Below are 14,880 nucleotides of genomic sequence, written 5' to 3'. Positions count from 1 at the left end.
CAGAAAATGATGGTAGCTGTTTCGGACTAAAGTGTGCTGCGTTTCTAAGACATGTTATTGTTCTAGCAAACTAGTCAAGTTTGTTGTTGTCCTACTCTGTGTGTGACGAGCTAAAGAGAAGTGATAAAATAATCCATGCAGGAGGGGAAATGCAAGAATTCTTTCAATTAGCAGCACTACAGAGATCACCTGTGGTTGAGTGGAAGAAAACTGGAGGCCAAATCCTAATCAGCAATATCAAATTTATTAAATTGTCTTGATTGTGCTGTAGGATGATTAAAACAAACAAACAAACAAACAAACATTTCTTTAAATGCTCCTTATGAAGCTGTGGTTTAGGTTGGATTTCAGCTGCATGACTAACTTACTCCTTACAGTGGATACTTCTCTTATAGGGAAGAATCTGTAGTCTCAATTTCAACTTCAGTTTAGCATTGGTTGCTTTGTATGTTTGCTTTAGTAGGATTTTTATCCAGATAGGATACGACATTCTGTCTCGTGCTTTGAATAAGGACAGAAAAAGGAACTGTAAACTGAAAGCAGTACATTGGTTACTCTGCAATGAAGTTAATTTTGTTGGCTAGACTATGTTTGTCTTGCTTCCGCCAGTTTTAGGGGTACTGTGGAAAAGAAGGAAGAGGAGCTGAACTGAAGCAACACCTATTCTAGTAGAAGGGTTATTTAAAAAATAACAGTAGCATTTGCAGGTGCCAGATTTTAATTTATAGCCAGTCTTAGCCCCAGAAACATTAGTTGCAGATTTTTCATTTTGCAACTGTGTTATTCTAACACAATGTTGAAATGGCTGTGTTACTGTCCTGTAAAGTATTTATGAGAAAGAAGACTTAGCACTGTGATCCTGGGTTTGGAAAGTAGGTGTACCTAAGAGAAATCTGAATTGCCAGCAATTTTTCTTTAATTGTTTAATTGTTCCCAGGGCTGATGTAGACCTGAGTTTAGGAGATATGTGGCAATGCTAGCCCAGAATGGGCTAGATATTGCTAGATGCAGAAGTGCCAGCTAGAAGACAGGCAGGAATTTTAAATGTAAAGTCTGGAAAATCCATTTTTTGCTTTCAGTTGGGTACAGGACTGTGTAGAAGAGCTGGTACCTATTTCTGATGGATAAGATAAAAATGTATTTGATGAGGATTTGATTTGCAAATATTTTTACAACAATCTTTGCTAATATTTACAAAATTACTTAGAAATATAATAATAATAATACCAATAATAATAAAAGTTGATTCATTCTCTAGAAACATGCAAATATGCATAATCAGTTCATTTCATAATCAGTTCATTTCCAGCACAGAGTGAAGAACATGGGAGATGAACTGGATGAAGTTCATGAAATCTTGGGGTATTCCTGCCATGCAGGAGGAACTCCACCCAGCACCTGGATGCAGAGTTCTTGGGGAAGAGGGGCAGCCTCAGCCCCTATGGGCTCACAGCCATGTTATTAGTTCTGTAGAAAGACCAGAGCAGATCTCAGCAAGATCATGGAGGTGTCTAATTGTGAGCTGCACACTGATCTATTGGACAGCAGCAGTCTTTTCCACTGTTTTTCTCATTCCACGTTCAGCACGTAGTGCAGTGTTAATTTCTCCCACAATCAGTACAAACATAAAAGCCTTAAAACTGTTCAAATGACTCAGACAAAAGGCTGTGAATTAATGCAGTCTATTACAGTCCAGATTGGTGTTTCTTTCAGCAGCAGCATAAACAGTGTTCTTCTGATTCAGTATCATCTACTGCTCTCCTGCATCAGGAGGAGAATGATAAATTCATCCAGTGCTTCAGCAGTGCCTGACAAATTATTGGAAGCCCCTTGCTTCTGTAGCTCCTAGTAGGAGAGTGACTGGTTTATGTATTGTATATTCAGGTAATAATCAAACATGTTCAGAGCTTCTTTTAGTTCAGTTCTGGAAAGACACTGTGCAAGATCCTGGCACCAGAAGTTGCCTGTGTGAATTTGTTGCCAACAGACCAAAGACCAAGTTATTCAATGCCATTAATTCTGCCACTGTCTGAGTTGTCTGACTTGAAGCAAACTGAGTATCTGAGAGCCTTGAGTGGTGGTGTTATGGAAGAGGTGCTCCTTTTCCTTGCTGTGCTGTCTTCTGTGTACAAGTACCTGTACAAGTACCATGCATGAAATCAAGTCCGTGGGAAACATGAAACTCACAGGTAACCTACAGTAGTTTCTATTTCTGTGGTTTCAGTGACTTGAACTGCTCATCTCTTGTTCTTTAGGTGAGCTCTCAGATCATTTGCCTTTTCTAGTCACCTGAACTCAACATTTCTCATAAAAATAGTCTTGATTTGGGAAGATATTCCTTTTTATCTCCACAAAAGATTTTTGCAAAGGTGATGAGGAGCACCTCATCTGGTGCGATAACCCTGAAAGTGACTTAGATGCCTCTGAAGGCTACAGGTAGCAGAATAAATCTTCCCTTGGTATTCTCAGTCCCTGCCAAAATCAAATTTCTGCCTGTGTGTGCAGAATGGTGTTTGCAGGGTTCTTCATGACAGGTATGTTGAAGTTTCCAGAGTCTGAGGCACAGCAACAGGTATCTAAGAATCTGTGTCACAGTGGAGCAAGAAATCTCACTTTCTTCTCAGCACTCAGCCTGCTGGATCATTAACATAACAAAGGAGGATTATTGACTTTCATAGTCATGATGCCTTTGATTTGAAGCTGTCTTTGATTAGGGGCAGTAGGGCTCATTGGCCCAGAGGAGCACTGGTTTCCTCCAGGTGAAGAGCATGGAGAGAAGCACGCTTTTGAGAAGAGGTAGGAAAGAGGAAAGAAGTAGCTGAAGAGGCTGAATGGAAGCTGTAATAGATGCAGTTAGTCGCTAGGAAGGACCCAAAAGCAGCCCATGATTCTGTAAGACAATTAAAAGCAAATTGTCCGGCTGAGCGATCGAAGGGCAAGGAAGATGCTCCCCACACTATAATTCAAGGGGCTGAATGGCCTCGAAAGCTGAGAGCGGAGGGGAAAGAAAAAACAGAAGATGAGGCAAATGATGGAACAGATGTGAACGCTTTTGTTGGCAGGACTTGGAGGCTAGCGGGATGGCGATAGGCTAATTTGAGACGCATAATGCCAGGATCCTTTCATATGCAGAACAGCACTTTGATCCAGTGTGGATGAAAGTGCTGAAAAGTGGAGAGGATGGCAGGGGGTCTTTTGTCTTTGACAAAAAAGGCATCTGCTGGGCTCTAACCTCCTTTTTTTCCACCCCCTTGGCCTAGTAGGCCACTCCAACAATGCTAGCAAAGGGGACAAGTGTCTCCTGACAGCTGAAGAAATCTCCAGGAGGAGAATGAGGCTTGCTGCAAGATGTATACCAGAGAGCTTAATCGATTTTTTCCACAGTACAAAAAGGGAGAGGGATGGGAGAAGACAGAGAGATCACAGTGGAAATGGGAGGTGGGAGGGGGAAAAAAAATCTCTTTATAATAAAGTTGTTACTTTTGTTCTCCAAATACATCTTTTCAGGGGATGCTTTGATGCCAGTATGAATACACTTAATGGAGCAGGGTATGGTAAAGATGCAGGGGGGATGGGGGTGGAGAGTGTGAATTAAGGAAGAGTAGGCTTGCAGGGAGGACGAATGTTGAGTGATTTCTGCAGATTCCAAAACAGGGAAGATTTTTGAATTAATACAGTGCAAGAGACAATTGGAAGATAGACACATACTTTGTTTGAGAATTCAGCACAGCACAATTTTTTTGTTTCAGTTTCTAAGCAAAGCTGAAAAAAATTTCTCCAACTTTTTCTTCTTTTTATGTTGTTATATTGATTTCTTGGACTGATTAGGAATGAAGGGACTCCAGAACTAAACTGAGATTCCGGAAGACAGACAGTTGCATTTGTCCAAGCTCATGCTCTGTTGACTTTCAGCTTTTCACCTCTAGTAAACAAAACTGGAATCCAGTCCCAAATGGTTGATGCCTGTGGTCTTCATTAAGGATTGCTTTGTACCATGTCTTATGTTTTCTTTCAGAAATAATGATAGATAAGAGCTATCAACATATGAGCAAGACCCACCTTAGCAAATTAAATCCTTTAAGAACAGAAGGCTCAGGGATCTTCTTTCCTTTGAGATCCTGACAGTGTTTATCCATTACTGTTTACCAAAGATAACCTACTCCTTGGGACATGGCTTTAAGCAACACCTGGTGCTGCTAACAGCTCTCTCTTTACCCCAGCAGCTTTCTTTCACTTTCTGTTACTCTTCCTCCAGGAAGGTACGTGTGATGCAGAAATGAAGAGAAGCTATGACATTCCTTTGAAAGGCTCTGCATACACTGATGCTAAGTTGTAATCCTGTGTAGTTGTTCAGTGGGTGTGCCATGGTCTCCCTTCAGCAGATGCCACTGTCCAATTCAGACCACCTGATTGTGGAGAATATTTTTGACAAAGGCATCTCCTGACCTCCAACTATGCAAAGATTACTGTAGATCATTAGGGAGGACTAATCATCAAGGCAATTGATACTGTTTTTATTCCTGACCATTTGTCATATCTTGACTTTTCTGTGTCGCAGTGTTCAAGGTGTGATTAAGGATGGTGCTGTGGGAGGCTGCTGCTGCTACCAGCAAGCAAGCCAAGATGACCTCTATCCCTCACACACCAAGGAGAAAGTCCCCTCAGCACAAGGTGTTTGTTGTTTGACTTCACTCCCAGGTGCTATGCACACTGATGGGACGCCTGGCAAGAGCCAAAGGAGTAAAGATGTAGCTCATGGGGAAATATGACCTGGCCGTCCTTCACACCAAAGAAGAGCAGCGCACACAGCACCGTGCAAGCTGACCAGCAGTGCAGTGGGGTCTAGGGCAACCTGCTGTGTCCCCAGGCAGTTGTGATAAGGGCGGTGTGTAGGAATCTCAGCCAGTGATCTTGGGTACTTCATTTGCTTTCTGATGTGAAAAATGAAGTACCTCATGGAGTCTTCCCTATCTGGGCGGGCAAGTCCTTCAGCTGCTACAATCTTGAGATTTCTACATGTGTCCAGTATGAAGTTTTCCATCTGCACACCAGAAAAAAATACCCTTACTGTAGTCCAGAGATCGGTCAAAGGTTTTTGTCATGTCAGCAGTAAGGCCTGGAAATGTGAAAGTTTTGGGAGTGCACTGTTGCTATTCCCGTGTAAATGTGTGCAGTAATCCTTCATATCTGCAGGTAGTAATTCCAGTTTTAAACTGCGCCCTTAAGGCAGATCAGTTCAACCATTTGCAGTTTACTGTGTGCAAGTTTTTTATTGCTGGTGAATGGGCATGAGGAAGAAAGATGCCTCTGTGAAATGACCTGGTTGCTGTCTTCCAGGCTAGGTGGGTGAGTCTGAGTCTGTTTCCCCTAAAACATGAAGTGAGGCTGTAGAGAAAAACTGTGGGGGAGCCGAGTATAGCCTGCAGACAGCCAGCCAGGAGAAAGCAAAAGCAGGAGCACAGTCTGTGAGAGTACAGCAGAGAGGAAGGTTTGCTTTTTTGTGTGTCTCATCCAGAAGGTTAGTGTTTGCTCCGCAGATGATGACTACCCTCTGCTGGTTTCTGTTTGGATTAAAAAACAAACTGTAAAGATTGCAAAGCCTCTCTTTGTACATTGAGACAGAGCTACCTGACCAGCACAGGAACCCTTTACAGGTCTTATTGCCATTCTGTGGACAGGAACAATCTGGTAATTGTTTGAAAGGCTGCAGTCTACTAAGAACCATATTGCTTGAATGGCAAATTATCCCAGTGGTTGCTGCTACAGTAATCCAAATAACCTACATAATAAGCCATCCTCATGGAAGTGTTTTTGGCTGGACTGGTTGTACATAGGAGCTTTTCCTCATGTCACCTCATAATCTTGGCTGTAGAAGCCTTCCTTACATTTTCAGTGTAGATTTGGCTTCTGCCTCAGTGAATCTCATCTGGTCATTAACATCCATTAGAGCTTCTCTGTGTGGGAACTGAAGCCAAACAAATGGAAAACAATGACTTCAGAGTACAATCAACTCCAGCCTCCATGAAAACTCATGTCTTGAAATAAAGCAATTTCCATTTGGCTTTATTTAATTGTCTTCCAAATAAAGCAAATGTCCTTTGCAATGTCACCACTGGTTAGTTTGATGTAACTTTCCTCAGCGTCCACTTTAAGATGTTTTTGTAATGAGGTGCAGTTTGCACCAGTAGAATGAATTCTCGCCCTTTTTAAAAATGTGAGATGGGACTGTTCATGAGAACACTTCTGGAATTAACATTAAATTTTGTTTTACATATTTGGCTCAATACACAGTGATTTGGAGTCACAAGGGCATGTTTAGCTGTAGTGGAGACAGTATGATTTCAAGTTCTGTGTACTTTTCTGGCTTGCACTAGGAAGGAGGGAGTTGTGCCCATTTGTTCCTACATCTACCTTGTCTGTCCTCAAAACCCAAGATTTGTTCACACAATCTGCGTACGCAAAGAATGTGTTCACTTATGTGTGAATTTCATGTTGGTACTCCAGTTCCATATTGCTTTGGATGGTGTTTGAAACCAGTCTCCAAGAAAAGTGAATTCCACAGGGTCATCATCACACTGAACAGTGTCATCTCATCTTGGAAAATAACCCTCCCAAGAACAATTCTGAAATGCATTTGAAGACCTCATCAGACATCCCTCAGCTGACTTGCTCTAGACATAAATGTTGATAAGCTAGTAGGTAACATGAAAGCTTGTTGCTTTCTTTTGCCTTTCAAGTGCTGATGATCTGTGTGTGCTCGTGGAATGAGGCAGTGGGGTGGCAGCTCACTGGGTTAGGCCCTGAGGCCGCCACTAAGTGGCACTGGCACAACAACATCTGAAGATGACTCCTGTCATCCTGTAAGGGTAGGACACTACTCTGGTTGTTGTTCTGGTGTATGCTCAGCTTGAGGCATAGAGAGTGAGAGCATTCATTTTCCTGGAATGCAACTCAGCGAGGAGGAGGGAGCATCACCCAAGGACTGCCGTCCCCAGACTGCGCCTGTGGGGAGGGTGGTGGCCTATGGTGCTGCCAGCCACTCTGACAGTTCCTGGGATGGGGGGTTGGGAGGATGTACCAAGTGACAGGGTGAAAAGTGTTTTCTGGATAAGGAAGAAGGGATGAACAAGAGCAAGCTGTGCTCATTTGAGTTGTGGGGGATAGGAGGGAGTTCCGCCTAGAGCTCTGTATAGGCAGGCATACTGTTGTGCAGTAGGGGTGCAAGAGCGCCCTTCCTTCAAAGGACTGGAGAAATGAAGAAGGCCCTCCCACCCCAATCTGCACTTTTGTATCTTTTTGTATCTTTGCCTGTAATCATAGTGCAGGCAAAACCACATGGAGTTCTGTGCTTATTTCCGTGCTTAGGTCTGTGGGACCCGATGTGCAAATAGCTGTGGACCTGGAAGAGACCTGGGTTGGTGAAATGTGGATTAGGGTTCTCAGACTGGGAACAGTTTTGGCAAGTTCCCAGAGGTCAGCTGCGTGTCTGTGACCACCTCAAGGAGCCAGACAAGAACTCACCAGGAACTCTGTCTTTTCCTCCCTCTCCCCTCCCCCAGGTGATCTTTGCTTTGAATCAGACTCTCTTGCAGCAGGAGAGCCTCCGAGCAGGCAGTTTCCAGATCCCCTATACGACAGAAGATCTTATCAAGCATTACAACTGTGGAGACCTCAACTCTATCATCTTCAACCATGACACTTCTCAAGTGAGTCTTGCCACCACAGCCCTTGTACTATGCACACATCCCAATAGCGCTAACTCCTATCTCATGCTTGTCTCCCCTCAGGCAGGCCCTTTGCAGGCAGGGGCTAAAGACACCTGACTGGCTCTCTAGTGTGTCTGCTTCCTGCATCTCCTCCTCCAGGAGCCTGCACTAGCTCACTACCATCTTAGCGCACACAAGCAGTGAAGGCACAGCTGGCTTTTTCTTGTGGACAAATGTCATGTTTGCTTTAGCATCAAAGCTCTATGAGTTAATCCTTTATTTTCCTGGGTATCCTTTGGGACTGTGCCAGCTTGGGTAGGATCAAGTGTAGCACCAGCGGAGAGCAGAAGCAGACTGTTGTGCAAACAGTGATAGAGAATTGATCTCTTTACTTGTACACTTGCATAAGGCTGGGCAAGTTGCAAGCTTTTCTGTTTTCCCTAAGAGTATGATTGCATATTACAAAGTCCAAAGAAGATAAATAGAATGAAACAGATAGATTTTAACTGAATGTCAAGGAAAGGAAAACAGAGGCCTCACAGACTTCATTTATGGAAACTGTTTCCCAAGCAGCGCAGTGGAATGCAACGCTCTGATCTTTAAACTTCAAGAAAATGCCCAGCAGGGACCAATTTGGCCTGTTGGGGCTGTTAGATTAGTTAGGCTCAGTCTGAAACATCAGGCCTCTCTTTATTCATGTGTGTGAGGTACTGCCTGGCAAGTACTTCATGCACTTCAGTGAAAATGTTGCTTTAGCCTGGCAGTGCTGACAAAGTGTCTGTTGGAATCTGAGCTCTCCCTGCGGAGTATCAGTTTTTCTATAGGCTTTTGATATGTATGGTGCAGTACTACAGAGCTGGAAATACCGTCATACTAACCCTTGCTTCTCTGGCACTGCGCTTTGCACGTGTGTTTTACCTTCCTGTCCTGTACATCCTTCAGCCTGCCAGTGCTGGCAGCCTGGTCATTAATAATGCTTAGCTCTTCACAGTGCATTTCATTCATAAATTTGAAAGGGCTTCTCAAAGGAGGTTAGTGCTGTAACAACGTACAGATGCTACATCACTATTCTGCTGGAGTGTCATGGACAGCAGACAGCTGGCGTTGCCTTGAGGGTCTTGGAGAGAACAGCTCTTGCCAAGACATGCATGTCTCTTAAGAAGCAAAGGCCTTTTCTTAGTAAGAGGCCTCTACACAGGGCAGTTGAGTTACAGTAGTAGCCTGAGATTCCATCAGGTTACACTTTTAAGGAGAACTCTGTCATCTGTATATGACCTTGTGCTTGACCAGTAGATGTCCCATTGTGGACTAAACACTCTTCTGTGATAGACTATGAATCAGAGCATCAGCAGGTGCTGCATCTTTGCAAAGGAAAGTACCTTGCTTAGTGGCTCTTTTTTCCCAGGAGCTCCCTCTTGCAGACCCTTTTCTTAGCAGTCTCTGTAATTGCAATGTCCAAAGCTACTTATGGAAGATTTCACGATGGCTGCAACTCAGAACATGTGACTCTCTCTACTTGCAAGAGGTTGCAGCTACAGCTGTCCTGGGAATCCCAGGAGATGAACACAGCATTTGAAAAGATACCTTAACGACAGGAAAACTAAGAGCTGGTTAAATTGTCTTTTCTGACAAAATCTGGTCCTCCTTCTTTTGGAAAATTTTGAGATCTTTATGTTAATTAGTTAAGAGTGCACACTTATTTTTTTGACAGCCCCAAGGGTCTGAAACCAGTCAAATTCTCCTAGAAGAGTGTAATTATAGTTGTGTCATACCCATGGTAATTTCAGGAAGAGTTACATAGCTAAAGATAGCCAGGAACAAATACTTTCTTCAGTCAAACAGCCAGGACATGGGATCAATGGTGTGGAAAACTAGGAGTATTTATTCACTTTGCATGAAATAATGATAATAGTTTGGCTCACTTATGAAAGGATGTGTTGAGAGAAAGGGCACTGTGCATCAGTGTAAGTCTGTAGAGTTGTTTTTTGGCCCTCTGTGAGTTTTATCCTATTGGATGTGTTTTGAGAAACAAAGCCATTGCCACATTCAGTGATAGAGCAAAATGCCTGTGTGTGCTGGCTGTCTGAAATAAATGGCCCTTTTTTGAGGACTTCTTGTTTCTTTCTGTCTTAGGTCCCAAATTTCATTAATGCTACACTGCCAGCCCACGAGCGTATTACTGCCCAAGAGATAGACAGCTACTTCCGTCAGGAGCTCATCTACAAGAGAAATGAGCGAATGGGAAGGAGGGTGAAGGAGCTGCTGGAAGAATACCCTGACAAGAGCTTCTTTTTTGCATTTGGAGCTGGTATGTGATTGAGGTGATCTTCAAACTAATCACATTCTTTCCACGTCCATTAGAATCACAAGTGTTTGCCTTGGTTTGGAGAAGGATCAGTACTTTTTCTGTGGGGGACACAAGACACAGCTCTGTTCTGAGAGTTGTGTAATATTAGGAATGCTTTCTCCAGTATGCATAGAGCTTGTGCTATGCATTGATTACAAAATTTAATAGTTACAGATTTGTTTTTGTTTGCTTTTTTCTTATACACAGTCATTGATACTGAAGCAACTATAGTGCTTACATGAAAGCTCTTACTCATATACTCTTGCCAACCAAAGCAGAATGTCAGAAGTACAGAGCTGAGGTGAAAGGTAGTAAGAGGTTACACCGGTAATTGAATAAACCTTTCAAGAGTCCATCCAAAAGAATGATGTGCCACGGGATGTGAAACTAAGAGACCCTATAAATAGGAGAGAGGCAGGCTTTCACCTTTCTCTTTCTGCTGCAGAACATTACCTCCTTCACTGTGCTTTCACAGCTACAAGGGAATTTTGTCTCTGTTTTGGAGCAGAACATTTTCTCATCTAGGGAAAAAATACTGCGTCTGGCTCTTAGCAGCCAGCAGGAATCCATAGGCAAATGCAGTGGCATATCCAGCCTGGTAAGGTTAACACCCGTGGTTTAGACCAGCGATGTATGAAGAATGTGAAAAGGATTGGTTTGCCACAACTGTCTTCCTTTATTCTAGCTCCAAGAAAGTGAGGTCCAGGTAGGTTCTGATTCTATAGAGTTACAGCATTTTGTCCATTATTAACCATATGGTCCTTAGGAGACAGGGAGAACTGAAAGTGTTGTCTGCATCCATGTGATGTTTTCTGGTTTCAGAGGCTACTGCTTTGGTTAGGATGAAAGATCTAGGCATGGTAAGGAAAACATTTACTTGAAGAGTGTAAAAACATTTGTATTTGAAGTCTGTGAGAATGTCCTCACTTGCAGGAGGGAGTTGTGGTTACAAACTTAACAAGAGACCTTTGTGTGAGAGCAGGGAGGTAATGATGTGTGACTGATAATGGTAAGGCATGCGTGAAGATTATAATGTGTTATCTTCTTATGGTATCACTCTGCTCTGTGCAAATCCCTGTCAGGAATTAGGCACAGCTTATGTACATCTTGGTCTCTGAGTTAAGACTAGGGCTTTGCTCTGTACTGCAGTAGCTAATGTGGTTCTAATGCTTGTCCCTGCTGATCTGAAATTCCTCATTAGCGTATACATCTGTCCCGAGTGTCACCTGCATCAACTGAAGATAGCCAGTCCTCTGATTGCCTATTTTAGTAAAGCAGAGTTAAGATTTGCACAGCATTCTGCTGCTGCATTACTGCCTGGAGCCTTGAGCCCACGTGAATACAATCAGTGGCTAGTGTGCATGTGGCTTGCTTTCCAGACACCAGGCATGCTTTTTCAGCATATTTCTGAATCCAGATAGGTTCACTGTCTTCCCTGGGGACTCTAGATCTGCTTTGAAGCTGTCTGTAATTACACTCTGGCTTTGCTACTAGACTGGCCTCTATTCTCATCTGCTCTTCTAAATAAAGATAATACTCTAATAATACTCTTCTAAAAGGTACTGCCAGCCTCCCCCCGCCCCTTTTACATTGGGGAATTAAGCACTAATATGTGTGGATACATGTGAGCAAGAGCTCTGTTGCAGGAACCCACTTTTAACAGGACAATTCTTCATTATCTCCTTGTTTGTTTGCATCTGGGTTTCTTCATTTGCTTTGTATTAATTGCCTAAATTAGATAAGTAATATGACATAATATAATGCAGGAAAAAAATCAATTTCTATACAGTTGTGAGATCCTGTGAGCCCACCTTGCAAATCTGAGGGCAGGCTTTTGTTTTCCAGCAGGCTAGTGTAGGTTTTTTTTTAATTCAGATTGCTGTGTGATAGGTGATTCTATAGAAGATTTATTTTGGAGCCAGCAAATAATGAACTAATAAATTGTGCCAAGTTTTGAGCATTGCTTGAGTATTGTGCTTATGTTCAATTACTGGAAAAAGGCTCCAAGAATGTGATAGCACAAGGACAAATTAGAATGAGAGGCAGCAGAACATAGAAGAGAAAAGAGTAAGACTGTAGGAGCGATCACTGCATTGTGATTTTCCTTCTTTTGGCCATCAGTGAAAAAAATATCTCCCAGCAGTGACTGATAAATTGCAGGACAAGACTGTGTTAAATAGTAGTAGGATTTCAAAGGGTTTATGGCTAAACCAGATTTTCAGTGGCACATTCTTTGTCTTTAAAATGGATATGCTTTTTGCAATGAAGGTTCATTTTTTCTGTTAACCAAACATCATTGAAAAAACACTTTTATCATCAATTCTATCCACACAAGGTCATGGTTTTTGAATGTCTGAGGTGTTATAAATACCTCCTAATGTATGAAATACTCTTGACATTTTTATTGTGAATGAGGGAAAATCAGACAAGGCCGATTCCTTATTTTATATGCCAGGTGGCTTAATGCATGTTAGAGATTTGTAATGCATTTTGAAAGAAAAGCTGATACATCCTTTCAGGTCCTCATCTATCTGCATGACTACAGATGTTGATTTCTTACATGGAATTATATGTGGCAATTTGCACTGAAGTAGATTTCCTTGTTTAGCCCAGTGTATTTTATGTTCTTACTAGATTTCAGTAGGTGATACACGCTGCACCTATGTTCTGTTTAAAACATCTCACAACCAAGGTACGTTTCTGGAACTATTTTTGTTTGGAAGTAATTTAAGTTTACAAAAAATAAAGAAGAAAAAATTACAGATTATGCTGAAACAAACAAAAAACTTTGCTTTTGGACAAAGTGGGAACCTGGAAAGCCTCAAGTCCATTGGTGGGAATTACAAAAATGTATGTAGAGAGGGTGCAGGTAATTCCCGTGACATTCCACTGGAGTCAGTAAGAATTTTGTCTTAATGGTGGACAGGGCTTTTTATACTTAGTCAACATTTAGAGGTAACAAGCCAGACTTACTTACTGTTGCCTGTAGAACTTGGGGATAAAGCCATCTCTAATTTTAGCAAGCAGTCTTTCTTCTTTGTTCATTTTTAATTTCTCTGAACTTTATGTAGAGCATTCAAGATTTGAATGCTAAACCAAAGTGACTGGTGGCACTTTTTAATCCATTATCAGCCAATTTAATAGCAGTATATGTTTATGGCTTATCCAGAGATGCAAACTGACATAGGTAGGGCTACATATTTCCACTGCATTGCAGAGTTCTAGCACTTTTACAGATCAATTACAAGGGTGCTGCCTGCTTACTGAACCATCACAGAACACCATAAGAGTTGAGACTAGCAGGAGATCACCTGGTCCAACTCACCAGAGCAGGGTCATTTAGACCAGGTTGCCTGCATATGATCGGATTCTGAGCATCTCCAAAAATGGAGACTCCACAACCTCTTTGGGCAACTTATTCTAGTATTTAACTACTTTCATCGTAAAATAGCTTTTTCTTACGTTTAACTGCAATTTTCCATGTATCCTCTTGTGTACACGGTCTCTTGGCCTTCTGCGTGCACCACTGAGATAAGTCCTGCTCCATCACATGGGAGGTCTGCTGCCTCCCAGGGCCCAGGTTAAAGATGTAAGGAGGAAACTTCCTTCCCCAGTTCGGCCCTCAGTTTATTATCCTCTGTTGTTGTTTCAGGTAGGCAGTGACGAAATAGAAAGAACTTCCTAAGGGTTATAAATAAGGACTTCAGAGCCGTGGGGTGACTGGTCAGGAGTTCGGGAGCACAACTCATGTTCTCCTCTATCCCTCCAGTTATAGGGAATGATGAGGGACTGAACATCATGGGCCAACAAATTAATACTTGTCTCTGAGCCTGGTGTGCCCAGCAGGGGTTTGGTTTTTTTTGACCTCAGCTCAATTTACATGAGACCAGGCCTGCTGGCAACCAATGAGAATAGCTTATCCTACCAGTGAAAAGGGACTTCACGATGGGAATTGGGAAGGCTCATTGACTGAGCTTTAAACTAGTTATGAAGGGGGATGGGTGTAAAACCAGGGTCACTAGAACGGAGCCTGTATGTAACATGCCAGTGCTTGTGGGAGGGGGATGTGCTAGTACGATTCCACAGTTTTGTCTTGCTGAAAGAGGAGGATGACACACCTTTAAGTGTTGATGTGAGGCTGGTTACTACGGAAACACCCGAGTGTGGTCAAGAGGGTATTAGGGCTTCTCCCACTCAAATACACGTGGCCCAGCTCACGTGTATTTACACTAATGCACACAGCATGGGTAACAAACAGAAGGAGCTGGAAGCCATTGTGCAGTTGGAAAACTATGATATGGTTGCCATTGTGGAAATGTGGTGGGATGACTCACGCAACTGAAGTGCTGTGATTGATCGCTACCAACTTTTCAAGAGGTAGGCAAACCAGGAAACGCGGTGGTGTAGCTCTCTACGTTAAGAAAGAATGCGAATGTATGGAAATCAGTAATGGTGATGGTAAGGTTGAGAGTTTATGGATCAGAATAAAAGCGAAGGCCAATAAGACGGACATTATCTAGGGAGTCTGCTATATTCCACCCAGCCTGAACAAAGAGGTAGATAAGATACTTTATAGACAGACGGGTAAAGTCTCAAGGTCTCTACCCCTTGTTCTTGTGGGGGACTTCAACTTCCCAGACATCTGCTGGAATTATAATACAGCAGGAAGGGAACAGACCTGGAGGCTCCTAGAGTGTATGGGAGATAACTTCCTGACACAGCTGGTAAAGGAGCCAACAAGGGGCAGCAAAATCCTGGACCTGCTGTTTGTTAACAGAGAAGATCTTCTGATGGATGTAAATGTTGGAGGCCATCTGGGGCAAAGTG

At 42.7% G+C, this 14,880-nt stretch overlaps 1 protein-coding gene across 5 annotated transcripts in view; it reads left to right on the top strand.

Moving 5' to 3' along the window:
• Window positions 1-14,880, top strand: part of LOC122177189 (metalloprotease TIKI1-like) — an 83,385-nt gene that overhangs the window by 46,411 nt on the left and 22,094 nt on the right. For 4 of the 5 annotated variants that reach the window (XR_006177972.1, XM_042866352.1, XM_042866349.1 and 1 more), the window contains exons 3-4: window positions 7,560-7,706; window positions 9,840-10,014. Coding sequence is in view for 4 of the 5 variants with exons in the window: in XM_042866352.1 (XP_042722286.1) it covers window positions 7,560-7,706; window positions 9,840-10,014 (322 nt within the window). In the remaining variant the exon portion in view is untranslated. The remainder of the gene's footprint in view (window positions 1-7,559; window positions 7,707-9,839; window positions 10,015-14,880) is intronic. The other variant, XM_042866351.1, reaches the window with a different exon arrangement.

This window comes from Lagopus leucura, unplaced genomic scaffold, assembly GCF_019238085.1.
Source record: "Lagopus leucura isolate 7727_CA_CO unplaced genomic scaffold, USGS_WTPT01 Super-Scaffold_810, whole genome shotgun sequence".
Classification (NCBI taxonomy): domain Eukaryota; kingdom Metazoa; phylum Chordata; class Aves; order Galliformes; family Phasianidae; genus Lagopus; species Lagopus leucura.
The sequence above is the reverse complement of the archived record's forward strand: the minus strand, read 5'-3'. Positions and strand labels throughout refer to the sequence as shown.